This window comes from Piliocolobus tephrosceles, chromosome 16 (genome assembly GCF_002776525.5).
Source record: "Piliocolobus tephrosceles isolate RC106 chromosome 16, ASM277652v3, whole genome shotgun sequence".
Lineage (NCBI taxonomy): Eukaryota > Metazoa > Chordata > Mammalia > Primates > Cercopithecidae > Piliocolobus > Piliocolobus tephrosceles.
In genome coordinates this window covers 3,794,320-3,821,524 of record NC_045449.1, presented here as the reverse complement: position 1 = coordinate 3,821,524, position 27,205 = coordinate 3,794,320, and the positions used below count along the sequence as shown (strand labels likewise).

Here is a 27,205-nt window from a genome sequence, read left to right as displayed (position 1 = left end):
CTGCATCCCCTAAAATCAGTGGAATTACCTTGACTCTTGGCCTGCATGTGATTTTTTTTTAAGAGCAAATTATAGCTCCCCAAGCTTCTTTTTCCCTTATCTCTGAAATGATGTGCTGAATTGGGATAATTTCGAAGGCCCCTTTCCATGCTGTCTTTTTGTGTATATGGCTCTGTGTTTTTTGGTTGGCTAGATACATAGCTTCTGAACATTTAATTTCTCCATTTGCTGGTGCATTTGTTTTCTGTGGGTAATTTAAACATATTACGGAGTCAGGTGACTCCATGGAGTCAGGTGGCTGCACTTAAAATAATTGTATTAGCATTCATGTAACTTTCCATTTTGTCTTATCAGTATAACATTGAAAGTATTACGTCACAAATGCCCTTTTGACTTAGTTTGCCAAGCCCCAGGCAATGTCTACCCATTACGTTCCCAGTTCTGCTCGTGAAGCAGTCTGCATTTTCACTCAGCGCCAGCATTAGGCAGTGTCTGTGCTGTTTTCCTGTATGTAAATGTCTAAGATCTTTTCTTTTGCACATGAACATCCAGTTGATCCAGGACCATTTGTTGAACAGACCATCCTTTCTCCATCGAATTATCTCAGAACTTTGTTGAAAATTGACACACATGTATCTGTCTATTTATGGATTCTATTATGTTTCATTAATCTATGTGTCCTTGCTTCAGTACTACACTTTTTTTACTATTGTAAATTCATTCATTTATTTATTTTGAGACCAAGTCTCACTCTGTTGCCCAGGCTGGAGTGCAATGACACCATCTTGGCTTACTGCGACCTCCGCTTCCTGGGTTCCAGCAATTGTCCTGCCTCAGCCTTCCAAGTAGTTGGGATTACAGGCATGTACCACCACACTTGGCTAATTTTTTGTATTTTTAGTAGAGATGAGATTGGCCAGGCTGGTCTCAAACTCCTGCCCTCAGGTGATCCGCCCGCCTTGGCCTCCCAAAGTGCTGGGATTGCAGGCATGAGCCACTGCACCCAGCCTAACGTTTGTATTTTTAGTAAAGATGGGGTTTCACCATGTTGGCCAGTCTGGTCTCAAACTCCCGACCTCAAGTGATCCACCCGCCTCGGCCTCCCAAAGTGTTGGGATTACAGGCATGAGCCAGCGCACCTGGCCAGACTATTTTAAATTTGTACAAAATTTTGAAATCAGGTCTTTCGGCTTTGCTCTTTTTCAGAATTGTTTTGACTCTTCTGGTTTCTTTGCCTTTCTGTGTAAATTTTAGAATCAGCTTCTGTAAAAGAGTTTCTATAAAAGAGCCTGCAGAAGCCAGGCGCAGTGGCTCACACCTGAAATCCCAGCACTTTGTAGAGACCTCTATCACTACATAAAATTAAGTAGCCAGGTGTGGTGGCATGCTGTAGTCCCAGCTACTTGGGAGGCTGAGGTGGGAGGATCACCTGCAGTGAGCCGTGATCTCCACTGTAGCCTGGGCAACAGGGCAAGACCCTGTCTTAAAAAAATGTATGGCCTTCTGGGATTTTGATTAGCATTGCATCAAATCTATAGATTCATTTGGGCGATATCTTAACCACACAGATTCTCCTGCTTATAATGGGGTTATGTCCTGATAAACCCATTATAAAGGTTGAAAAATCATTACGTTGAACCATTGTAAGTCAGGGACTATCTGTATTGAGTGCATGGTACATCATTCAGTTTATTTAGAGAATAAATTTAGGTTTCTTTAACTTCTCTCAGCCTAGCATATTGAGGTATTAGCCATCTTCTCTTATTTTCTGATTGTGGCAATTTATGTCTTCTCTTTTTGTTTCCTAGATAGTCTAGCCAGAGATCTATCAAGTTATTTGATCTTTTCAGAGAACCAACTTTGGTTTCATTCATTTTTCTTTTATTTCTGTTTGCTGTTTCTTTGATTACTGCCCAGATAAATTTATTTATTTCTTCTGGCTTTGTGTTTAATGTGTTGTTACTGCTTTTCTGGTTTCCTTCCTTCCTTCCTTCCTTCCTCCCTCCCTCCCTCCCTCCCTCCCTTCCTTCCTTCCTTCCTTCCTTCCTTCCTTTTTTAAATAGAGATAGGATCTCACCATGTTGCCCAGGCTGATCTCAAAACTGCTGGGCTCAAGTGATCCTCCTGCCTTAGCCTCCCAAAGTGCTGGGATAACAGGCATGAGTTACCACGCCTGGCTGCTTTTCTGGTTTATTTTTTATTTTTTATTTTTTTTGAGATGGAGTTTCGCTCTTGTTGCCCAGGCTGGAGTGCAATGGCACGATCTTGGCTCACTACAACCTCCGCCTCCTGGGTTCAAGTGATTCTCCTGCCTCAGCCTCCTGAGTAGCTGGGATTACAGGCACATGCCACCATGCCTGGCTAATTTTTGTAATTTTAGTAGAGACAAGGTTTACCATGTTGGTCAGGCTGGTCTCGAACTTCTGACCTCAGTGATCCACCCACCTCAGCCTCCCAAAGTGCTGGGATTGCTAGTTTCTTAAGGTAGGAGCCATCACGCATTTGAGACCTTTCTTCCTTGGCAGTAGAAGAATTTTAATGCTGTGCATTTCCTCTTAAGTATGACTTCAGCCACATCCACTATTTTTTTCTTTTTCGGTGTCCCTTGGATTCAGTAGGGACATCCCACAATTTTTTTTTATGATATATTATCATTTTCATTTAGGTCACAATATATTTTCTAATTTATCTTGTGATTTTTTTTTTCTTTGCTGTGTAGCTTATTTAGAAGTTTGATGTTTAATTTCTTAATATTTGGAGGATATTCCAGATACCGTTTGGTTGTTGATTTCAGGTTTAATTCCCTTGTGGTCAGAGAGCATATTTTTAATTAGTTCAGTCCTATTATGAATATTATTGCAATTTGTTTTATTGTCCAAAATTAGGTCTGTTTTCATGAAGGTTCCACGTACACTTGAAGAGAATGCGTGTGTACTATGTTGTTGGTGGAGTATCCTAGAGATGTTAATTAGGTCAAGTCAATGGATAATGTTATTCAAGTCTTCTGTGCCCTTAACTGATGTTTTATCTCCTTGTTCTAACAATTCCTGAGAGAGGACTATAGAAGTTTCTAACTGTAATTGTATGTTTCTCTTTTTCTTATGAAATGTCCCTTTTTATCCCTAATGATACTCCTCATTCTGAAATCTAATATTTATGTAGCCTGTCTTGCATTTTTAAAAACAGCATTTGTATAGAATAGTCATCCCTTAGTATCCTCAGAGGATTGTATTAGCTCCTCCTCAGAGGAGCTAATTGTATGTTAGCTCTTTAACTATACTTAAAGAGCTAATGGTAGAAATAAAATGAAATCATTAAGAAAAACAAAATAACCCAGCACTCTGAGAGGCTGAGTGAGGTGGGAAGATCACTGGAGGATAGGAGTTTGAGATCAACCTGGGCAACATAGCAAAATTCCATCTCTACAAAAATAAATAAATAAATAAATGATGATAAGGCCAGGAGTTTGGGACCAGCCTGGGCAGCACAGCTAGACCCCATCTCTATTAAAAATAATTTTTTAGAAAGCCATGTGTGGTGACACACGCCTGTAATCCCAGCTGCTTTGGATGCAGAGGCAGCAGGATCACTTGAGCCCAGGAGATCAAGGCTTCAGTGAGCTATGATCAGGCTACTGCACTCTAGTCTAGGTGACAGAGCAAGAGTCTATCTCTTTGGGGGAAAAAAAAAAAAAGGCCAGGCGCAGTGGCTCACGCCTGTAATCCCAGCACTTTGGGAGGCTGAGGCAGGCAGATCACCTGAGGTCAGGAGTTCAAGACCAGCCTGGCCAACATGGTGAAACCCTCTCTCTACTAAAAATACAAAAATTAACCAGGCGTGGTGGCAGGTACCTGTAAACCCAGCTACTCGGGAGGCTGAGAGGCTGAGGCAAGAGAATCACTTGAACCCAGGAGGCGGAGGTTGCAGTGAGCCAGGATCGCGCCATTGCACTTTAGCCTGGAGAACAAGAGCGAGACTTCTCTCAAAAAAAAAAAAAAAAAAAAAAAAGGGTGAGATGTTGCTGGGTGCATAGGGCTTGTACCTGTAATCTCAGCACTTTGGGAGGCAAGGCAGGAGGATCGCAAAGCCTGGAGCCAGGAATTCAGTGCCAGGCTGGGCAATACAGCAAGACCCTGTCTTCTACCCCCATCCCCACAAAAAAACGAGAGAGAGAGATATTTTAAGAGATTTTAAAATGAGAAAACAATAACTTTTATGTTTAGCCATCTATTTTTCATTTCTAGTGCTTTTCATTCCTTTGTAAAGATTCAGTTTTCCATCTGGGATCTTTTTTAGTTTTTAGGGGGACCTGAAAAACTGCACTGAACATTATTTGTAGTGCAGGTCAGACATTACATAATCTCTCAGTTTACCTAGGGGACTATTTTTTACTTCATCTTTGAAAGATAATTTTGCTGGGTAAAAAATTCTAAGCTGAGTTTTATCTTCAAATACTTTAAAGATGTTGGTCTAGCCTGGGTGTGGTGGCTCAGGCCTATAATCCCAGCACTTTGGGAAGCTGAGGCAGGTGAATCACCTGAGGTCAGGAGTTCGAGACCAGCCTGGCCAACATGGTGAAACCCCGTCTCTACTAAAAATACAAAAATATCTGGGCGTGATGGCGCACGCCTGTAATCCCAGCTACTTGGGAGGCTGAGGCAGGAGAATCACTTGAACCTGGGAGGCGGAGGTTGCAGTCAGCCAAGATTGTGCCATTGTACTCTAGCCTGGGTGACAAGAGCAAAAACTCCATCTCAAAAAAAAAAAAATACATTGGTCTATTGTCTTCTGGCTTGTGCAGATTCTGGGATGAAGTCTGCTGTCATTCTTCTTTTGCTACGTTTTTGTAATGTCTCTTTTTCTTCTGGCTATATTTTTAGCAATTTGATATGCACGTGCCTTGACATGACTTTCTTTATGTTTCTTCTGCTTAGGTGTTTATTGAGCTCCTTAGATTTATAGTTTTCATCAAATTTGGAAAAGTTTTGACCATTATGTATTCAAATATTCTTTCTGCCCCCACCCCCATCTCTACCAGGACACTTCCACTCTCTCTGTTGGAAAGACAAAATATTCCCAGCTCTCTGTGAGCTCCACGAATTGTTCTGTCTACTGTAGCTCTTTCTCCTGCCCCAGGTAGTTTCCTTTCACAGAAATGTGCAGGTCAGTATGCAGCCACAGACTCATGATTGACTCTGTGGATCTCCGGAGAGCTCTCCCCAACCCACCCCTCTCTCTGTGCATCTCCCTGCTCTGTGATACTCTGCCCTGTACATTCTAGCTGCCTTGACCTCCCTGAACTCAGATCTCTGTTTCTTTAATTCATTCAGACTGCTGGATTCTGCCTGGATGTTTGCTTCCCACTTTGCAGCTTGGAAATCGTCTGCAGATAGCTGGTGCTATTGGAGGGCTGATCTAGTTTATGTCCCTCCTCTCAGGGACCATAGTCCTATACTACCTTTTGCCCAATATTTGCAAGCTGTTGTTTCATGTTTTTTCAGTATTCTGATTGTTTAAGGTGGGAGAGTAAATCCAGTCTCTCTTGTTCTGGCTTGTTTGGAAATGGAAATCTCATGTGTACCTTTTTTTTTTTTTTTTTTTTTGAGATGGAGTCTGGCTCTGTCGCCCAGGCTAGAATGCAATGGCACGATCTTGGTTCACTGCAACCTCCACCTCCCAGGTTCAAGTGATTCTCCTGCCTCAGCCTCCTGAGTAGCTGGGATCACAAGCGTGTGCCACTACACCTAGCTGATTTTTGTATTTTTAGATGGGATTTTACCATGTTGACCAAGCTAGTCTTGAACTCCTGACCTCAAGTGATCCACCCACCTTGGCCTCCCAAAGTGCTGGGATTACAGGCGTGAGCCACCATGCCTGGCCTCATATTTGCTATTTTTAAGAACTTCTGTTAACACCTGTGGAGATGGCCTGCTTGTACACAATAGTAAGAATGCAAATTGTCCCACTCAGTTGCTTGATGGATAGGTAGCCATTACTATTTTTGTGTTTACCTACAAGCTGGCTTTATTGGCTAAGACTGAGCCCGGGAGATTTGTGTTTCTGCAGTCCCTGCTTTAGTAAGGCATGTTACTATGGAAGAAATAGCTGCTGGAAGCATGAACTGTACTTTTTGTGCCTTTCTCTTTCTGCCTGATGTCACCCTTCAGTGAAGGACTACCAGCTGGTCCAGAAGGGAGGAGGACAAGAATGTGGTGACTCTCAGGCCCAGCTGAGCCAGTACTCCCAGCACTTTGCCTTTATCGCCAGTCACCTTCTGCAAACCAGCATGGACAGCCATTGTCCTGAGGCAGTGGAAGCAACTTGGGTCCTGTCCCTGGCCCTCAAAGGATTGTATAAAACACTAAAGGTAATGGTGAGCTTCTCCAGTTGGCAGTGGACCTGGCTATAATTTGACATCTGTGTGGGGATTAACTAGGAGGAAATGCCATCTAATTTCAATGGATGGTAAACCGTAGGATCTTGATTATTTTTAGAAACGCGGGGGCCTTGCGCACAGATAACTTCAAAGAGGAAATACTATTTTCCCAATAGTTGGCTTCTCTGTCTTTTCATTGTTTCAAGGACTCCGATACTACTACTTCATGAGAACACAGCTTTGTCAGATGAAGAGAAAACTTGACTGAAAAGTTTCTCACTTTCCTCTCTAAATGACAACTCCTGTGCTTCATCGTAGACGATGAAGGGAGGAAGAGAGGGAGCTAGCATCCTAGGGAATGAGCAACAGATTTGGCAGTTGGAGTGGAAAGAGGTAGACAAGTTAAAAAACTGGGCAATGGCCGGGCGCAGTGACTCACAGCAGTAATCCTAGCACTTTGGGAGGCCGAGGCCAGCGGATTGCCTGAGCTCAGGAGTTCGAGACCAGCCTGGGCAACATGGCAAAACTCCGTCTCTACTAAAAATACAAAAAATTAGCCAGGTGTGGTAGTACGCGCCTGTAATCCCAGCTACTCGGGAGGCTGAGGCATGAGAATCATTTGAACCTGGGAGGCAGAGGTTGTAGTGAGCCTAGATCATGCCATTGCCCTCCAGCCTGGGTGACAGAGCAAGACTCCGTCTCAAAAAAAAAAAGGGCTGGGCAATATTGGGCATGGAGATGAGCACGCTCGCTGCCTTACGAGAATTTCCAATACCTGAGAGGCAGAGAAATGATCTTTCAAGGAAACACATGTCAGCTCACTTTTAGGATCATCTTCCCCACAGAGATATCCATGAAAGCAGGAGCTCAGCTGAAAAGTTGAAGGCTGTTCAGCGGAAGCACCGACAGGGAGCTCATGGAGGGCACTCAACACCGCGGGAGCTAGACTCAGCGGCATTTCAGCTCTGATCTACCCTGGGAGTTTGTGGTTGTAGAATTGAGACTATTCATCTACTGTTTCTTTTGTTTATTTGTTTGTTTGTAGCTTTTCTCTGGCATTTCTTTGTTTGAAACAGGGTCTCGCTCTGTTGCCCAGGCTGGAGTATAGACCTGTGATCACGGCTCACTGCAACCTCAAATGCTTTGGTTCAGGGGGTCCTCTCGCCTCAGCCTCAGTCCCTAGCTGGGACTAACCACAGGCATGGACCACCATGCCCAGTTATTTTTTTTAATTTTTAATTTTTTAATTTTTTTTAGAGACAGGGTCTTGCTATGTTTCCCAGGCTGGTCTTGAACTCTTGACCTTGAGCCATCCTTCTGCCTCCGCCTCTCGAAGTGCTGGGGTTACAGGCATGAGCCATGGTGCCCAGCCTGCTGTGCCCAGCCTGCTGTTTCTTTAGTTGATGACATTTATCACAATGTGCTACTGTTTCCATTGTTTACATTGTAGTAGGAAAGGGAAAATAAACTCCCTAAGGGCAGCAGTCATTTCTGTCTTTGAATCCTTCATTCAGCAAATATTTGTTGAGCACCAAGGGCCAGATGGAACTGAGCGTGTAGTATTGAGCCAGAAAGAAGGTCCCTGCTCTCCTGGAGCTTACGGTCTGACCGGCAAGAGAGACAACAGGCAGCCTGCAAGAAAAACTGCTGTGGGTCAAAAAAAGCATTACTCTAGTAAAATTTGAACTGATAGATAAGGAGTCAGCTTTGGGAAAACTGGACAGAGCATTCCACGCAGAATGAGTAGCAAGCTCCAGGCCTCAAAAGGGAACAAGCATGGTTGTCAAGGAGCAGAAAGAACACCTCCCAGGCTTCAGGATAATGCAGGAGAGGGGGTGTGCAGCCAGAGAAGCAGGCAGGGACTTTGGTCTCTGTCAGCCATGATCAGAGGCTTGGATTTTAGCCTAAAGAGCACCGGACAGCTTTTGGAAGTTAGAGCAGCGGGGTGTGACATAAAATAGGCTTCATTCAAAAGTATGTGTTGAATGAATGAATGAATGAGTGAATGAACAGACTGAGTTATAGCTAAGGTTGTACCTTCTTCACTCCAAGGCAGTCACAAATCGTTCTTTTTCTGCTTGGCAGGCTCACGGTTTTGAAGAGACCCATGCTACCTTCCTTCAGACCGATTTGCTGAAGTTGCTGGTGAAAAAATGCAGCAAAGGGACTGGCTTTAGTAAAACGTGGCTCCTCCGGGACCTGGAAGTAAGAGACGAGAGGGGCTCCTGCTCCTCTTTCCTGGTGCAGATGTACTGGCCTAGGAGTTAGAAGCGTCGGCGAGTTCCAGTTGCTTCTGCCCTGTGCACGCTCATTTAGTACAGTGTGGGAAACTCCCTTGCTTCTGTATTCCCTTTCGGAAATAGGGATTATGACACCTGTCTACCCCGTCAGGGAAAATGAATTTAATGTTTGTTCAAAGAACAGTGGAAGAGAAGCGTGTTATGGAAACACATGATTAACCATTATATCATGTAATAATGTATACCCTTGAATTTTTATGCCCTTTAAAGTTGCTTTCAGCCAAAATCAGCCTCTAAATTTGTCCTCACTTAGGTTTATTTTTATGTAGGATTTTAGTTGATCATTGTAATTTTATTAATGTTCCCGTTAGACCTTAGAGTTTTCTTAGTGGAACTGCTGTGGTTCCCTGTGGACCTTCTGTGCCCAGTGCCAGCTTTAGGCCCAGGAAAAGGCTGCCACCGCATAGGAGGAAGTGAGTGGCCATTCACAACCCAGCAGAGGCTGGAACCTGCAGAAACAGCTCTCAGTTGCCGGAAGAGGATTTGGTTAGGTTTAAGGAAAATATGCTAAAACATATTAATGGATAATTTGGAGAGTATTTGAACTTTTATTCTTAGGGAATTTTTTAAATTAAAATTTTTTATTATTAGAACCACATTGCAGAAAACTTTATAAAAGAAAAAAAAAACCTCCAAACTCTACATCCCAAACACAGCTGCCATTAGCATTTGGTGTATTTTCTCCTTCTTGTTTTGTTTCTATGCATTTCACGGTGCATGTGTAAATCTAGACCGCATCGTGAGCATCTTATTCAAAGAAACTGATGGCATGTGGGCTTCTTTCTAGGTTTTGATGTAGTTTTTATAACATTTTTTATGGATACATATAATACATGAAGGTGGCTTTCAGTTTTTTTGCTATTAGTGCGTCACTCAGCGTATTATGAAAATAACTTTGTATATTTTACATTATTCGTAACAGATGAGTTGCTGGGTGAAAGCATATGAGCATTTCCCTAGCTCTTTACATTTTGCCAAAAGAAGTTCTAAAACGGATGATAGCAGTTTATACCATCTGTAGGAAAGTTAATAAACACAAAGGTCCCCATAGTGTTCAGTTAGTATTTCTTTGGTTACAAAGTATAATTAAACATACATTCGTGTTTCTTTTCTAATTTCACATTCTTCAAGTAAATTCTGATGTCTTAAAATGGTTAGGCCCAATATTTTCATGATTAAAGGACTGTACCGTCTTCCTGCCCACTAAGTGCTCACATTCAGCTGGATTTTCTTTCTGTGTAGATTTTGTCCATCATGCTGTACTCCTCAAAAAAGGAGATGAACGCTTTGGCTGAGCACGGAGACCTAGAGCTGGACGAGCGAGGGGACCGAGAGGAAGAGGTGGAACGGCCAGTCAGCAGCCCTGGCGACCCAGAGCAGAAAAAGCTGGACCCCCTTGAGGGCCTGGATGAGCCCACCAGAATATGTTTCCTGGTGTGTGCTTGCGTCATCATGTGGCTTGGGAGGGGCTTCTGAGGGATGACTTCTCTTTGGCCCGGGCCACGTTTCAGCCTAAACATGAAAAAGCTTCCGTCGGCTGTCCTGAGAATTCACTTCCTAAAGACTCAATCTATGTTGTGCAGAATTGATCCAGAAGAACAGAAAAGCCCCACAGCAATAGTTCTTCATATATTGGGTTATAAACTCAAAAGCTTTAGGTCCTCTCTCCCCATAAAATACACATTCAAATATGTATGTAAAATTTTGCATGAATTTCCAGGGCTTACTAAAGCCCTAAGGCTCGTCCATGAACTTTCTACAATAGTTCCTTCTTCATAGTTTCTCAGAAATACACTCTTAGCTCCCCTAGGTAATCTATTCTTCCTCAGAATAATATGAAAAGGATGAGGGCTTGGACTTCAAAAGTTGTAATTAAATGAAGAGTAAACAGAATGTAGGGTAGAATGTCAGAAAAACCAAGTCCCAGCCGGGCACAGTGGCTCACACCTGTAATCCCAGCACTCTGGGAGGCTGAGGCAGGAGGAGCGCTTGAGGCCAAGAGTTCAAGACCACCCTGGGTAACTTAGCAAGACTCTGCCTCTACAGAAAATAAGACTAGTCAGGTGTGGTGGCATGCACTGTAGTCCTGGCTACCCAGGAGGCTGAGGCAGGAGGATCACTTGAGCCCAGGAGTTCAAGGTTACAGATTTTGCAAGAAAGTTTGCATCCTCTGCCACAGAGCATACATGCATTTCTGTATCCATGAATAAGTGAAAGCTATGAATCCAGTTGGCACAATACAGAAAATGATAATGTCATTGATACTAACAGAAAGACTACTCTGATCAACATTGCTGACAAGTTTAAGTGCAGGTTAAAACTCTTGCCTTTCTAAGCTTTTGGTACTCAATGGTATGAGCTATGATTACACCACTGCACTCCAGCCTGGGCAACCAAGTGAGACCCTGTGTCAAAAAAAATCCAAAGAAAATACCATGTCCATATATGTGCTAGTTGTCAAACTTAAGTGTAAAACGGTTATAGAGACGCTAGCCGTGAATACGATGAGGTAAGTATCTACTGTTAGCACTGCATTTTGTTGATAGGATATTTCTTTGGGGTTTTAGTGTTTTATAATTTCCTTTGAAGTTACAATCCTAATGTAGGTGTTACAGTCCATGTTTTAGTGCTTACAATTGTATATGCTTTTTAAACTACCCATATAATGTTCCTCAATTATAACCTGTGGAAGCTTTTGCTATATTATCTTCTCAGTTTTGAGTTCAGTTTATCAATACGGTATTGAAGCACTTTTAATGGTTCTTGTCTGCGTCCTCCCCGGGCCTCCAGATGGCTCATGATGCCCTGAATGCCCCTCTGCACATTCTTCGGGCCATATACGAACTGCAGATGAAAAAGACTGATTCTTTCTTCCTGGAGGTTCAGAAGAGGTAAGGGACATTTCAGTGCAGCTGAAGTGTGGCCAGAGAGAGCACATGTGAGGGCGGGAGGGTGTGCGCCTCCTGGCAGCGGCCTCTGGATCGATGGACACTCCGACAGGCCGGGAAGCAGTTGCTAGTCCTTTGTAAGGCGAGGTGGGAGGTGGCCTGTGCTGCATTACCTGGATCATTTTCGAAGTGCACTGTGGTTCCTCTTAAAAACTGATGTTTGTAGTCTGCCTCTGAGAAGTAAGTTTCTGAGAGGAAACTTATTTTACAGATGCAGAAATTAGGCAGGCACCAAAATGTCTCTCGTGTGTAATCCCAGGGAGCAGATAGCGCAGAACAGGAACTTCTGCTCAAGAGATTTTTAAAATTAAGAACATACCCTTTCAATTGGCCAGGAAGTTCAGAGCTAGTTCTTGGGGCCAGCTTAATTTGGGTAGAACTTTACATATCTGCAATCTAGTCTCTTTCTCCATCCCCTATATCCTCATTTTGACTTCTTATTCTAACTGTAAATTCTCATTTAATTTGTCTTTTATTTTACATTTCATATGTCTCTTTTATGAGTTTCTTTTATATTGCCTAAAAGCCTTTGTGAAATGAAGCAGGGTTGCATTAGTTAGGGTACAGTCTAAGCTGCTGTAACTAAGAAACAAGAAATATAATGGATCGGGGCAGTAGAATGTGTTTTTCTCTCACGTAACAGTCCAGAGGTGGGCAGAGTCTGGGGTGGGTGACAGCTGTGCTCCACAGAGTGACCCAGCAGCCCCAGCATTCTCATCTGTGGAGTGGAAGCTCGCTCGGCCATCCCACCTCTCGGTTCTAGCCCAGAGGAAAGGGGGAAGGTGGAGAAGGGAGTGCACCATTAGTCCAGTAGACTCCAGAGGTGGGACACCACTTCGCTCACCTGCACTGCCCAGAACCCAGGGGCATCACCACATCTAGCTGCTAACCATGTCTCTCGCTGGGTGACTATAGCTCTTGCTAAAATTCTAGGGAGCTTTAGAGAGAGAGAAGGGCCACCAAGTTTCGGCCAAAGTCGTCCAACTGTTCAGACTGCGTTGAAATCAGGCAAACACCAGTCTGTAACCATTCCAGCTGTTTCTGTACTTCTGTTTTCTGTGTGTCATTTTCATTTTTCTGTTCATAAACCTCCAGCCACAGCATGGAGTCACTCTGAACCCATTTTGATTCAGGAGCTGTCCAATTCAGGGATCACTCTTTGCTCAGTGAAACTCTGTTAAATTGTCTTTAAAAAAAGAGAGAAGGGGAGTCCAGGCATGGTGGTATGAGCCTGTAATCGCAGCTATCAGGGAAGCTGAGGCAGGAGGATCGCTTGAGCCCAGGAGTTCCAGTCCAGCCTGGGCAACAGCTTCAACACGTCATCTCTAAAAAAATAAATTAGGCCGGGCGCGATGGCTCAAGCCTGTAATCCCAGCACTTTGGGAGGCCGAGACGGGTGGATCACGAGATCAGGAGATCGAGACCATCCTGGCTAACACGGTGAAACCCCGTCTCTACTAAAAAATACAAAAATCTAGCCGGGCGAGGTGGCGGGCGCCTGTAGTCCCAGCTACTCTGGAGGCTGAGGCAGGAGAATGGCGTAAACCCGGGAGGCGGAGCTTGCAGTGAGCTGAGATCCGGCCACTGCACTCCAGCCCCAGCAACAGAGCGAGACTCTGTCTCAAAAAAAAAAATAAATTAATTAATTAATTTTAAAAAAAAGTTTTTTCAATGAAAATAAAACATTAATAACATTTAAATTAATTTAAAGAATGAAAAAGATAGAAAAGGAGAATGGATTTTGCAGGAGAGTTTGCATCCCCTGCCCCAGAGCATGCATGCATTCTGTATCCATGAATAAGTGAAGGCTATGAATCCAGTTGGCAAAACACAGAATATGATAATGTCATTGACGCTAACAGAAAAACAACTCTGATCAACGTTGCCAACAAGTTTAAGTGCAGGTTAAATCTCTGGCCTCTGTACACTGTTGGTACTCAACTTTGTGCTGCCTTTCTTCAGGTTTGATGGTGACGAGCTCACCACAGATGAAAGGATACGGTCCCTGGCTCAGCGGTGGCAGCCCAGTAAGAGTCTGAGGCTGGAAGAGCAGAGCGCCAAAGCTGTGGATACGGACATGATCATCCTGCCATGCTTGGTATGTCACCCCACCTTGGACCCAAAGTGTCCGCACCCCATCCCCCACCCCATAGCACCACTGTAAGAAGGCTAGAGCTCTGTAACGGTGGGCTTGGGTTTGCAGTCCCGGCCTGCACGCTGCGACCAAGCCACTGCTGAATCGAACCCTGTGACCCAGAAGCTGATCTCCAGCACAGAGAGCGAACTGCAGCAGAGCTATGCCAAGCAGCGCCGTAGCAAGAGCGCCGCCCTCCTGCACAAGGAGCTGAACTGCAAGAGTAAGAGGGCTGTCCGGGACTACCTCTTCCGAGTGAACGAGGCCACGGCTGTCCTGTATGCCCGCCACGTGCTTGCATCCCTGCTCGCCGAGTGGCCTGGCCATGTGCCAGTGAGCGAGGACATCCTGGAGCTCAGTGGCCCTGCCCATATGACCTACATTTTGGATATGTTCATGCAGCTGGAAGAAAAGCACGAGTGGGAGAAGGTAGTTATGCAGACTGAGCTTGCGCTCACCCACCAGGTTCTCCCTCTGCCCCACGGGCTTCCTCCAGTGAGTGCTTCCTGGAGCGAGGCTACTGTGTGGCTCTGCGGCTCCCTGACAGGTGTGAATGCAGCAAAGGTAGGGCCGCTGTATCCTCTCCCAAGGATTGGGCTAGTGAGGAACTCAGGGGCCCTGAGCGCAATTTCCAGCTGAACCAGAAAGCTTTGTCGCCATCTTCCCAGTTTCCAAGTGCAGAAATCTTGAGGCACATTTGGTAGCTCCTTTTTGATCCTGTCCCTCACCCACCTTCACACACAAACACACAGTCCATGAGGAAGTTCATTTGGCCTCTCAGCCTTGCTTTGCCCATCTGAGAACTCCACCAGACCTCGAGGTCCTTGCCCGGCCTTGCAGCCCTGCAGGTGCTGGCAGGCTTGCTCTAGCATATCTGTCTTGCGGAAGGGACAAAGGGAGCCATCCTGCCTCTACTAGGCCCTTGCGTGGACATGTCCTCCCCCGGTTCTTGCCACCTAGAGCTCCCAACTCTGCACCTCACTCTAGACATCGATCACATTGTGTGGTCATTATTTATCCATAGGCCAATCCACCTACTTGGCTGGGGACTCCTTCAAGGACCAGGACCCTTTATGACTGGTTCTGTTAGTTCTTTCAGACCACCTCTAAGCAGTATCATTCTGAAAGGACTGCAGTGTCCTGATTGACAGCAACAGCCTGGTCCATTGAGAGGCTGGTGGAGTTGTTTTTGGGTGATGGAGTCACAGAGGCTCGTCCTAGGTCTAAGATGATGCCAGCACCTTTGGGTGGGTCTTGGGTTGAAGTAAACTGTCCCTTCTTCCTGATGCCACTAGCAGGCCCTGACCTTATCTGTCTGCTTCCTACCAGATCCTGCAGAAAGTGCTCCAGGGCTGCCGAGAGGACATGCTGGGGACCATGGCCCTGGCTGCCTGCCAGTTCATGGAGGAGCCAGGAATGGAGGTGCAAGTGAGGGAATCGAAACACCCATATAACAACAACACCAACTTCGAGGTAGGGCCTGGGGCTAGCAGGCCCTGTAAGGGCTACTGAGTGGCAGAGACCTCATCAGTCCCCTGGACAGCAAAGACCTGTCCAAGAAAGCGCTTCCTTGAACAAACTGCAGTCTACCTCCTTGAGGCCAGGGTTTCTATACAAGCAAGTCTTCTCTTCTCCGGGCCTTGCTTGTTTTAATAGAAGAAAATGGGCCACTGCGTCCTGCAGGAGAGCTTTACTTTCCCTGCAGCAAGCTCCTGAGAGTGAGTCCTTGGCTTCACAGTGAGACAGTGAGTCTGAATGTGGTCCAGGTTGGACCCTCACTCTTCAGCTGCCTCCTAATGACCTGCCCACACCTTGGATACTACAGCCCCTGTTTAAATTTCCCATAACTGAATCAAAGTCTCATCTTTTCCATCCTTAACTTTGTATCTGGGCAGGGAGGTAGGCATTTTGATGAGGCAGGAATGGGGCAGCCTCCGTTATTCTCATTGACTTAAGGCCATGTATATCCTTTAGCACATTTTTTTAAACGGAGTCTCACTCTGTCGCCCAGGCTGTGGAGTGCAGTGGTGTGATCTCAGCTCACTGCAACCTTCGCCTCCCGAATTCAAGTGATTCTCATGCCTCAGCCTCCCTACTAGCAGGAATAAAGGCACCTGCCACCACGCCCAGCTAATTTTTGTAGTTTTAGTAGAGATGGGGTTTTACCATGTTGGCCAGGCTGGTCTCTAACTCCTGACCTCAGGTGATCCGCCTGCCTCGGCCTCCCAAGGTGCTGGGATTACAGGCATGAGCCACCTCACCTGGCCCCCATTAGCACTTTTAAAAATGTTGGCGAGAAAACAGAAATGTTGGAGTTGCCCAGGCATCTGCTTCCGAGTAGAAGGAACCTGCAGCAGCAAAGGTGGATGATGAAAACCGATTTAGAACTGGGTTATTGGCCATCTGAGATTTTGTTTTTCAGAAGTATAACCTCCTAACTGCCTTCCTTCCAAGTCTCTTCTCTCGCCACGTTCCTGCGCTCCAGCCCCACTCCCTTGGTCCCACACAGGCACATGTGGTCAGCCACCAGGTTCGACCCCAAAGAGGTCTTGTCTTCTCCACTGATCCTAGACCCCCGTTGTCCTTCTCTGGAGTTCCTGCTCCTGCTACTTTCTGATTTCCTCACTTTTGCCTCAGCCCAGCCTCGCTCCATACCAGCTGTCAGTGATGCTACACCGTGCAAGCCTCACCAAAGCTTTTCCCTGTTCAGAGTCTTACTGCCTCATTTTCATGCCCAGGGCCTTCAGTGTCTGCCCCTGCCAGCCTCTCTGGGGTCATGTCTCGTCCCTGTTCCTGCTTCCCAAGCATATGTGACCATGTAGCACACCCTTTACTCCAAACATGCCAAGCTCCTTGCCATTCCCTGAACGTGCTAGACCTTCACAGGGCTGTTCCCCTGTCTGAAACGCACCCCATGCACCCAGGTCCACCTTGCCTCCCACTCCTGCCTTCTGCTGGCAGGGTCCTCCTGTCCTCTTCACTCTTCACAGCAGCCTGACCCTCCTTCTCTGGGGCTCCGTGTCGCCTGCCCCACTGTGCATCCCTCGCACTATATTTGCAATCCGTGCATGCTGCTCGCCCCAGCTGGACTGTGCACTCCTGGAGGCCAGGGCTGTGGTTCACTCATTCTCACGCACCCAGGTCCAGCGCAGGACTCGGCCTGGGGCAGCTGCAGTCCGTGTCTAGTGAGCACATCGACAGAAGTGTTCTCCATTTCCCCTCTCTAGGATAAAGTTCACATTCCTGGTGCCATCTACCTCTCAATCAAATTCGACTCTCAGTGCAACACAGAGGAGGGCTGTGACGAGTTAGCCATGTCCAGCAGTAGTGACTTCCAGCAAGACCGCCACAGCTTCAGCGGGTCTCAGCAGAAGTGGAAAGATTTTGAACTTCCAGGTAGTGAAACAGATACTCGATTAGATAGGTTCTTCACAGGCAGTGTTTCAACTTCATACTGAGAAGGGACCTTACTAGAGAATGTTGAAAGGGGTTTAATAGCTTTCATCCGAAACGCCTCTGTTGTCATTCCCTGTTGCTGCAGTTCCTGACCTGCCTCTGACTCTTGTGTGCCTAGGAGACACTCTGTATTACCGCTTCACCTCCGACATGAGCAACACCGAGTGGGGCTACAAATTCACCGTGACGGCCGGACACCTGGGGCGGTTCCAGACAGGTGTGTGCTCTGGGCTTTGCGTTCGCACCATCTGCCTGCCAGGGACACTCCATGGCTGTGGGTGCCATGATGTCACTGATCTTGGTTAAAATCAAAGCAGGTACTTGTCTCTCACACTTTCCAAATTTGTCTCACAAGCCCCACACCTGTCACTCCTGAATGTGATTTCATTGGCTAGTTGTAAACTTGAATGGCCAGCTATGAGAGGCATTCTGTCAGGGCCCGACAAGGATGCTTGTTCTCTTAGAATTTGCCAGGGCATTTTGAAAAAAGGAGGAACTGAAAATACGACCCCTGTGTCATTTTTACAAGAGCCTTAATTTCAGCCAGAATTTAAATGATCGCAGTTATTTCGTCCTATTGATTAAAATTTCAGCAGTTTATAAAATGTAGAATTCTTAACGTACACAATTGTTACACTTTATATAATAATATTACTTATTACCTGTCTCTGTTTGTATATCTGTGTTTTGGGGTGTTGGCCAGGATTCGAGATTTTGAAACAGATGTTGTCAGAAGAAAGGGTTGTGCCTCATCTCCCATTGGCAAAAATTTGGGAATGGCTGGTGGGCGTGGCCTGTCGCCAGACTGGCCATCAACGATTAAAAGCCATCCACTTACTTCTGAGGATTGTGCGATGCTGCAGCCACAGGTAAGCAGTGTCCTGGATGGGAGCCCTTTGCCAGGCATACATATCCCCACTCTGTGGCTGGCCCTTTCATGCTGTCAGTGGTGTCTTTGATGAAAAGACATTTGTGGTTTTAATGTCTTCCAGTGTTCAGCCATTTGCTTTATGCTAGCATTCTTGGTGTCTTGTTTAAGAAATGTTTGCCTTACTCAAAGGTCATGAAGATATTTCCTTTGTTATCTTCCAGAAACTCGTTTTTCCTTTCACACTTAGAGGACTGTCTACCTGGAAAGCATTTGAGTGTATGACAGAAGGGGTAGGCATCAAGTTAGTTTTGTTCCATGTGGATCTCCATTTGACTCTATAGATTTTTTTTTTTGAGACAGAGTCTCACTCTGTCATGCAGGCTGGAGTGCTGTGGTGTGACTATAGATCAATTTGATGAGAATCAAGATCTTTAGAACACCCAAGTCCTCTAATCCACAGCCATTATATATTCTACTTATATTCCTCTATTGTTTAGGTCTTAGTAATATTGTATAGGTTTCTATGTAGCGGACTTAACATTTTGTTAAATTTATTACTAGATATTTAATGTTTTTGATACTGTAATTGGTATTTTTTAATTTTAGCTTTGTTTTTTGCTGACATACAATTAATTTTTGTATATTGCCCTTATATCCAGTGACTTTACTAAATTTGTTCATTCTAAGACTATGCAGATTATTTAGTGTACAGTCGTGTCATAATGTAAATAAATGTTATTTTTCCTCTCAGTGCTTAGACACTGTTCTTGCCTTTTGCACTAGGTAGGACATATAGTGTTGAATTGGGGATTGTAGACATAATTGCCTTATTCCTCATCTATGAGGGAAGGTAGTGGTGACTGTGTGTGCCATACATGTTGTCTACTTGGCCCCCACCCTCCTTCCTCAGAACCCTACCTATCAGAAGCTCATTCTTCCTCTTTCCTGCATTTCCAAAGCACACAGACACAGACAAGCAGAATGCCAGCCAGAGTGCGTTGATGATATTTGAAGTAACAGGTTGTCTTCTCATGGAATATGGAACTGTCATTAAAATAACAAAGGACTCTGAAAGTCAGGGGAGAGAACATGATGGCTGGTGTAGTCAGTCCATAGGCAGCATGGAGAGAGAAGGGAGAGCTGGGCATGCTTGCTGTTACCCCCACGTCCTCATACGCAGACAGGATCACTTAGCCCCGTAAGAAGAGTCTGGTTGAGCAGTGCTTATGAAACATGGAACATCTCCATGGTCTCCTGGCTGGTGGGCCCTTCTTACCTGCAGCAGGAAGGAAGACTTGTGCCCCTGCCTGCAGTCTGCTGGCCATTGGCAACCTTCTTTCCAGTGGGGACACCCCTGCACCCTCTGTCCCGAGCCCGGAGGGAACTCCCAGTATGCCTTGCCACCCTAGCCTCTTTCATGTGTGCTCGTAGAGTGAGAGGGGGCCTGCCTGAGGGCTTGGCCTGGAGGCCACACACAAGGGGCAGTCCTCAGGGGAGGGACCTTCTCAGCTCGCAGGTACATTTTACCTCACATGCTGATGCTTCTCTGAAAACCCAGCTGGAAAGCTATCAGAATTTTCCTGTTTGTTTTGTGAAGATTTATTCCTCTGGGAAAAAGAGATTGGCTTCAGGATAACAATTAAATACACACAATGATTTTTCAAGTCGTAAGAGAAAAAGCAAATTTTTTACAAAAAGCAAAATCCAACATTATGTAATTATATATAGCCATATAACAAGTTCTAGAATATTATTTATTTCATAATTTTTCTTCTTCAAAGGATATTGAGTTGGAATTAAAGCAAAGGACAGCCTCCCTCTGAGTAAAAATGAAAAAAAAAAAACCTCAGTTCATTCTCTCAGCAGGCGTTCTGCTTTATTTAGGCAAAAGCTTTCTGCCCGGGCAACCTTGCAAGCATCTTGTGTTTCATAAGCCAAGCCGAAAATCATAACAATGGTAGTCATCATTATTGTATTTTATTTTACTATTTTTTGAGACAGAGTCTCGCTCTCTTGCCCAGGCTGGAGTGCAGTGGCACCATCTCAACTCACTGTGGCCTCCACCTCTCGAGCTGAAGTGATCCTCTCCCCTCAGCCTCCTGAGTAGCTGGGACTACAGGCGTATGACACCACATCCAGCTAATTTTTCTATTTTTTGTAGAGACGGGGTTCACCATGTTGCCCAGGATGGTCTCAAATTCCTGGGATCAAGCAATCCCCCTACCTTAGCCTTCCAAAGTGCTAGGATTGTAGTTATGAGCCACTGCTCCTGACCATCTTTTTTTTTTCTTTAATTTTTTTTTAGAGGTGGGGTCTCGTTCTGTTGCCCAGGCTAGAGTGCAGTGGCACCATCATAGCCACTGCAGCCATGAACTCCTGGGCTGCAGTGATCCTTCCACCTCAGCCTCTTGAGTAACTAGGACTGCAAATGTGAGCCATCACGTTTGTCTGAAGTGTTCTTTTCTGATTATTAAAGCAGTGAGCATTGTAGAAAAGCTAGAAAGCTGATAGGGTCAACTGCTGATGGCATCTTTGGTTATGTCTGTTTACTGTTGTTTTTCATATGCATTGAGAAAATACTGTATATGCAGGTTATTTTTGAATTTTATTTTGTATATGTAGTTTTACATCTTGCTTTTTTTCTTTTTTTTTTTTTGAGACGGAGTCTCCACTGTCACCCAGGCTGGAGTGCAATGGTATGATCTCAGCTCACTGCAAGCTCCACCTCCAGGGTTCAAGCGATTCTCCTGCCTCAGCCTCCCTAGTAGCTGGGACTACAGGCGCCCGCCACCACACCCAGCTAATTGTTTTGTATTTTTAGTAGAGACGGGGTTTCACTATGTTGGCTACTCTCGAACTCTGACCTCATGATCTGCCTACCTCGGCCTCCCAAGGTGCTGGGATTACAGGCATGAGCCACTGCACCCGGCCACATCTTGGTTTTTTTCATTTAATATTTATCTTGAGATGAGTTCCCACTCTCATTGGAAAGTCTTCATAGCCTTTTTTTTTTAAGAGACAATGTCTCACTCTGTTGCCCAGGCTAGAGTGCAGTGGCGCAGTCGTGGCTCACTGCAGCCTAAAACTTCTGGGCTCAAACGAGCCTCCCACCTTGGCCTCTCGAGTAGCTGGGTGCCATCACGCCCAGCTAGTTTTTTCTTGTTTGTTTTTTGTTTTTCTTAAATTTTTTGTAGAGACAGGGTCTCGCTCTATTTCCCAGGTTGGTCTCCAACTCCTAGGGTGAAATGATCCTCCCACCTCAGCTTCCCAAAGTGCTGGGATTACAAGTGTGAGCCACCATGTCTAGCCCATAACATCCATTTTTGAAGATGCACATGAGCACACGTCCAGACCTCCTGTTCCCTTGGAGCCTGGTTTTGAAGTTTAGGTTCTGCCCCTTTCTGTCTTTGCTGTTGGTGACTATTTGTGGCTGTTTTGTGGGGAGCATAGGTGAGACTACTTTATAATCACTTGTGGGAGAGGGAGAGGGAGGGTCTGAGCTGTGGCTCCTGCCAACTGTCAGCCATGTGACCTTGGCGTGGCCCTCACTGAACTGACCACCTCCGGGGCTCCTCCCGCAGTGACCTGTGTGACCTTGCGCTGTTGAAGCCCCTGTGGCAGCTCTTTACCCACATGGAGTACAGCCTGTTTGAGGACGTGACACAGCCCGGCATCCTCCTTCCCCTGCACCGTGCCCTCACTGAGCTCTTCTTCGTCACCGAGAACCGTGCCCAGGTGAGGCCTGAGGTGTGGGCAGGGAGCCCGATGCCTCCGTGTGTGTGTGCTCCCTCTGCTACCCAGGGCAGAAGTCGCCGCCCTGTCTGAGCCTGAGTGGCAGGGGTCTCGGTAGGCCACACAGGACAGGCGTGGCTGAGAGTCTGGGGCTCTCGCCTCTCCCAGCCCTGGGAAACCCTCAGGTCAGCTCTGAGATTGCTTATTTTGTCAGGCCTAGAGCCAGTGGGGGAAAACCGCCTGGGATCAGCCCTGGACAGCAGTGAGTTTTGGAAAATAAAATGATGGGTTATTTCTGCTTCCTCCTCTTTTTTCCCTCCCCTCAGCACAATAGACTCATTGAATGTAGGAGCTGAAAGGGCCTTTCAGAGTTCTGTAGCTTCCCTCTCCTTTCACACATGAGGAAACTGGCCTGAGGAGGGGTCCCGGCCTGCTCACCCAAGGGCAGGTGGAGGCAGAGGCGGCCCCGGCACTGGGCACCTGGCTTCCGCCAGTCAGCCTCCTGCTGGGGTTCTGAGCAAGGCAGTGCCACGCGGTGCCAGGCGGAGTGAGTAGCGTCCACCCGCGAGAGGCTTCTGCTTTCGCAGGCGGGTGTCCCAGGTGGTCTGGGAGAGCTGCACTGTGCATCTGACAGTGTCGCTCACAGCCTCTGCTCTCTCTGCAGGAGCTCGGCGTGCTGCAGGATTACCTGCTGGCCCTAACCACGGACGACCACCTTCTCCGCTGTGCGGCACAGGTACTGTCTCCACCCCAACAGAGCTGGCCCCCAGGCTTGGGTGCCACCATCTCACCATTGCCAGGGCAGAGAAGGTCTGCGCATTGCGTCTGAGTAGGACAGAATCCACCTGGAGGTTACACAGAGCTTGTTCCAGTTCTGTGACTGCACTTCCTCCTGGTGCTCAGAGAGCACGCATGAGCCCCATTTATCAGAGTCACTCACTCTAAACTGTGGGGTCAGAAGAATTTGTGTCTTTAAAACCAAAACAACCGATGCCTTAAATTCAGTTTGGCTGATTCTCAAAGTTTCCATGGAGTTAGATTTCACATATTTTTAGATGTGAGTTGCTTCTCTGGTAGCGGAACTCCTCTTCTGACAGCTGTTTGGTCTCAGGATGCTTCACGCTTTTCACTGACTGGAGCTCAGAAGGCTTTTGGGTTTGTGTATTATACATATATCCATATGTGCCATTAGAAATGAGATTTTCGATTTAAAAAGTAAGCAAAAGTTTAAACCTTTACCTTTTTTTTTAAGTAGTGAACCCATTTCATGTTAACATGAATAACACGTCTTGTGAAAAACAACTCTAACTTTTCAAAGCGAAGTAATTACTGAGTGCTCTGGGACAAATAGGTGACCAAAAAAGAAGAAAGGAATGCATGCAGAGGGTGGCGCTGTGCTCCATCCCTGCAGACCCCTCATGTCTGCTCGTAGAAGACCGCTGGATTCTCATGTCTGCTTCTGCAGTCAGTCAGATCACACGTCAGGCTCTGGAACACTCCACCGTATACAGGAGAAGGAAAGTGAAAAATGAACCTCGCAGACCCCGAAAGGGTCTCGGGAGTCCCCTGGCCCCAGACTACATTTTGAAAACCTTGGACTCCTTGAATATCATAATGTGTGTGGCCCAACACCCCCAGAAGACAGCTAGGGACACAGGCTCACAGGGTTACCCATGGGTGGACACCCGGCCAGGACACCCAGCCAGGAGCCCTGCTTGAGCGCGGCGCTCTGTCCTTTGGACGTATTCTCTGAACACACTGCCCTTTTGCAGGAAAAGGGTTGTCTTTCCTGCCATAGGCTTTGACGTGTACGCTCGGAAGTGGGAATGCCCCCAGCCCATACCGAAGAGTTTGTGTGAATTCACCCGAGACCTGTAGGCAGAGTAAAAACTCCCTTACCCCCAACAGCTACCTACCAACATTGCCACCCCAGGTTTCATGACACCATGTAACGAAATTTCGCTGTTTGCCCATCCTGGCCCCAAAGCTCAGTATGGCGGCTTGCCTGTGGACGGGTCCCTTTTGCTGCCCCTGTCCAGTCTCCATTTCCTCCTTACCCTCTTCTGGCCCTCCCCACAGCCTGTCAAGTGTACTGCACCAGTGTCCTGACATTTCTCCCTGACACCTCTCCCTGCCAACCCCCTCTTCCTCCCTTGGCCACCTCCACCTTCTTGCTGCCCAGACCCTGAAGGCCTGACGGACCCGGCCTTGGCTCCAGGGCATCTGAGTGCCCTCCTGGCCCTGTTTTCTCTACTCCCTCTGGTCTCCAGCACTGGCTGTTCGTTTCTTGTGAGTGCCATGCCCTTCCCCACCTGCATCTTTGCACTGTTTTCCCAGAGTGTTTTCCCAGGCCTCTGCGGACAGCCTCCTGAGCCCCCGCACTGGGACTGCCCCCTGGACAGTGATGATGGTGACCTACATTTGCAGCTTTCATGTGCTCTTAAAAGCATGTCCTCTCTCCCTCCACCCTGTGGGCCTCTGGGGGAGGGGAACACATCTGGTTCATCTCAGGCCCCCTCCTCCGTCCCCTTGTCCTCAGTGCTCAGCTGAGGGTCTTACCATCACTCAGTGAACAAGGGAGTGGCTCCTGACACTGGCGACAACTCTTTTTCCCTCCGCAGGCTCTGCAGAACATTGCTGCCATCAGCCTGGCCATCAACTACCCAAACAAGGCCACCCGCCTCTGGAATGTGGAGTGTTAGTCCTTGGGGTGGCGTCTTGGTGTGGCGCGTGGGACTAGCTCATCTGCCACAGGGACTTTAGAGCAGACAGCCAGCCTCATTCAGGAACACTCCTGTAGCGCCAGTACCCGGCTCTCCTTGAGCTGACTTCCACTCCAATTCGGATGCCAAGCAGCCACGTCTCCAAGAGCTCCTGTGCATAGGCTAGACACAAGCAGAGGCTGTAGCATGTTGAAAATAAGCCAAGCAGTACAGAATGCCTCAGAAAGGGTGGGCAGGGGGCCCTTGAGAAGGTTTAGAGACCAGCCTTCTCCAGAGGCTGTCCCTGCAGGAGCCATGGGCCTGGGAAGACTTGGAAGCAGCCTCTCAACTGGTTTCTGTCTCACTTGCCTTCAGAGGGAGGCGCAATCCACCTAGATCCACCCTTCCAGCAAGACCCCCAGCGGCTGCCCAGCCTGGGAGCACCTCTTTGCTTTTCAAACCAAACCAAAACTGGCGAGAGCCCCTCCTGGCCACCACCGATCCCCAAGCATCCAGTACAGAACCAGGCATCGAGCTAGCTCCCTGCATGGCCGCGCCCTCCCAGAGAACTCCTTGAGAAGAACAAGTGCCCTTGGGGACAGCCGGCAGGCGCCCTGTACGTCCGCTCACGCGCCAGGCAGCACCACCACAGTTTCTCAGTAGTTTTGACATATTTCAGTTTCCACCTCACGTTTTTAGAGCAGAACCACGCTGTCTCCCTGGAGGGGCTCAAGGGCATGACTGGGGACTGACCGTTCTGTGAAAGTCGCAGAATGTGAGGAGCACGCGTGAGCTTCTATACCTTGAAGATGATCAGAGGATATCTTATTGTAAGAGTAAAAACCCACATCATTTTATTTCTGCTCGACAGTCATGGTGGTCTGTCATACCCACCTCTGGGACTCTGCGTGGCTGTTGGCTGTCACTTGTAGCAATAACGGCATTAGTTCTAGTCAGTGCTGTTTTACATTTTTCTTTTGATGGGTTTAGTCTTGCACTGGAGTGCCGATGGTGATTCTCCCTCCAGAGCCACGCTTGGGAACACGAAGCAAGCCTGGCATGTGGGCTGTGTGCTGGCCTTAGTGGACCCGTGGGGATGGAGCACGCCTTTAGGGGCAGTGTCTGGGCCGGAAGCACGTGCCACCACACAGTGCCAGAGCCAGAGAAGGGGCCCCACCACCAAGGCCAAGCTTGACCAGGTCGGCATTGCCATGACCAGTGTGCCCCGTGGCCTCTGAAGACCCCTCTCTGCAGGGTTTGCAGGGATCTGGATTGCAAGGGCCGGAGTCTGCAGGTCTGGAAGCATCTTCCTGTAAGAGCACTTTTGCCTGGTGGGTCAGGACTCCAAGGTGCAGCAGGCTTCACAGCCCTCCAATTAGGTTCTCAGCTAAGCCCCTGAGTTCTGGTAGAACCATCCCGGGGTGGGCAGAGGGTGGGATTCAAGGGAGACAGGAACACATGGGGCAGGTCCTGGAATTCGGTGGCCTGAGGACTGAGGGCATCACCTGGTGGAAAGGCCTGGCCAGGTTCCCGTGGCTTGGTACCTGAATAGGCAGGTGCTGCTGGCTCCGTAGAAACCCTTTTCCCATCTTTTGCTGTTTGCCAGACCAACCTTGCTTTGGGAGCTGCCTGCACCCCCCCCCCCCCCCCCCCCCCCCGCCCAGGGAAGGCCCCACCTTCTGCGCCCCTCAGACCCGAGGAGGTCTCCCAGTGAGGAGTTTGCCAAGAGGGGGACTCACAGGAAACAAGGCTTGGTGCTTGGGAGGGAGGCCCTGCTGCGTGCCCAGACTCACAGCCAACCTGGAAGGTAGAGGAGGAGATAGCACCACCCACGCCCCTCCACACCCCAGACTCTGAGTAAAGCGGGCAGCAGGGCAGGAGTCACCCCTTGTGGCAGTGGCCGCCGCTGTACTCCATCCTCCCGTCGGGAAGATCAGCTGTAAATAAACGCTGGGCTCTTCAGAGCACCTGTCCGCCCACTGCCCTTGCTGTTCTGGGCTCTTCGCTGCAGTTCACGGGAAACAAGCCTGAGTCTGCCCGCATCCGCGACGGCTCCGCCCTGCCGCCTCTGCCTCCGACCACCGGGTGGCGCTGCCGAGCCAGAGCCGCCGCGTCCCGAGCTTTCCAGGAGCCCCAGGCGCCGAGGAGGCGAAGCCCGCAGAGCAAAGGTGGAAACACGTGCCTACGCTGTAAAGAAATCCTGTTCCAGAGCATACCTGTTGTACAAACAGACACTGTTCCTAACGAGAGGAGTGACGTATTTTCATCACCGTTTTTAATTTGTTTTCTTACGGGTTTACGATTTTGAATTTTTCTTATTTGGTTGGAAGAATTTTGATTCTATCAACCTGAGTTTAGCCTGTAAAAAAGATGTTAAGCTGTGGGTAAAATATGCAAACGAAGAGAAATATATTGTACAAATTCTATATAATAAGGTACGCCTGTGTGTGGACTCGTCTCTCCCTCCGCTGCCCCGCCCTGTCTCTTAGAGCTCAGGCGTGGAGTTTACACCGCGCCCACACGGATGCGAGGCGGACACTCGGGGCTCAAGGCTGAAAGGAATGGAGAGCTGCTGTAGCCCTTCCTCCAGACCATCCTCCGCCCAAGCCCGCAGCCCCCGCCCCTTCCCCGGCGATCCCAGGGCTTTGGTTCAACCCCCAGCCCCGTGCGGCCATCCAGAGGTTTC

The 27,205-nt window shown here is 47.6% G+C and overlaps 1 protein-coding gene and 1 pseudogene across 4 annotated transcripts in view; both read left to right on the top strand.

Moving 5' to 3' along the window:
• ZZEF1 (zinc finger ZZ-type and EF-hand domain containing 1) overlaps positions 1-26,957 on the top strand; it is a 141,711-nt gene extending 114,754 nt beyond the window's left edge. The window contains exons 43-55 of one of the 3 annotated variants that reach the window (XM_026449094.1): positions 6,168-6,367; positions 8,462-8,581; positions 9,919-10,110; positions 11,467-11,567; positions 13,587-13,722; positions 13,828-14,187; positions 15,088-15,231; positions 16,986-17,154; positions 17,333-17,431; positions 17,918-18,083; positions 21,667-21,820; positions 22,482-22,553; positions 24,439-26,957. In XM_026449094.1, coding sequence (XP_026304879.1) covers positions 6,168-6,367; positions 8,462-8,581; positions 9,919-10,110; positions 11,467-11,567; positions 13,587-13,722; positions 13,828-14,187; positions 15,088-15,231; positions 16,986-17,154; positions 17,333-17,431; positions 17,918-18,083; positions 21,667-21,820; positions 22,482-22,553; positions 24,439-24,519 — 1,994 coding nt within the window. In that variant the 3' untranslated portion in view covers positions 24,520-26,957. Of the gene's footprint in view, positions 1-6,167; positions 6,368-8,461; positions 8,582-9,918; positions 10,111-11,466; positions 11,568-13,586; positions 13,723-13,827; positions 14,188-15,087; positions 15,232-16,985; positions 17,155-17,332; positions 17,532-17,917; positions 18,084-18,306; positions 19,804-21,666; positions 21,821-22,481; positions 22,554-24,438 lie in introns of those variants that run through there. The other 2 variants (XM_026449095.1, XM_026449096.1) reach the window with 2 other exon arrangements.
• On the top strand, positions 25,472-26,957 carry LOC111521240 (annotated as a pseudogene). The gene has a single exon (XR_002724895.1). The product of XR_002724895.1 is annotated as an uncharacterized LOC111521240 (transcript).
• Positions 26,958-27,205: the final 248 nt, after the last annotated feature.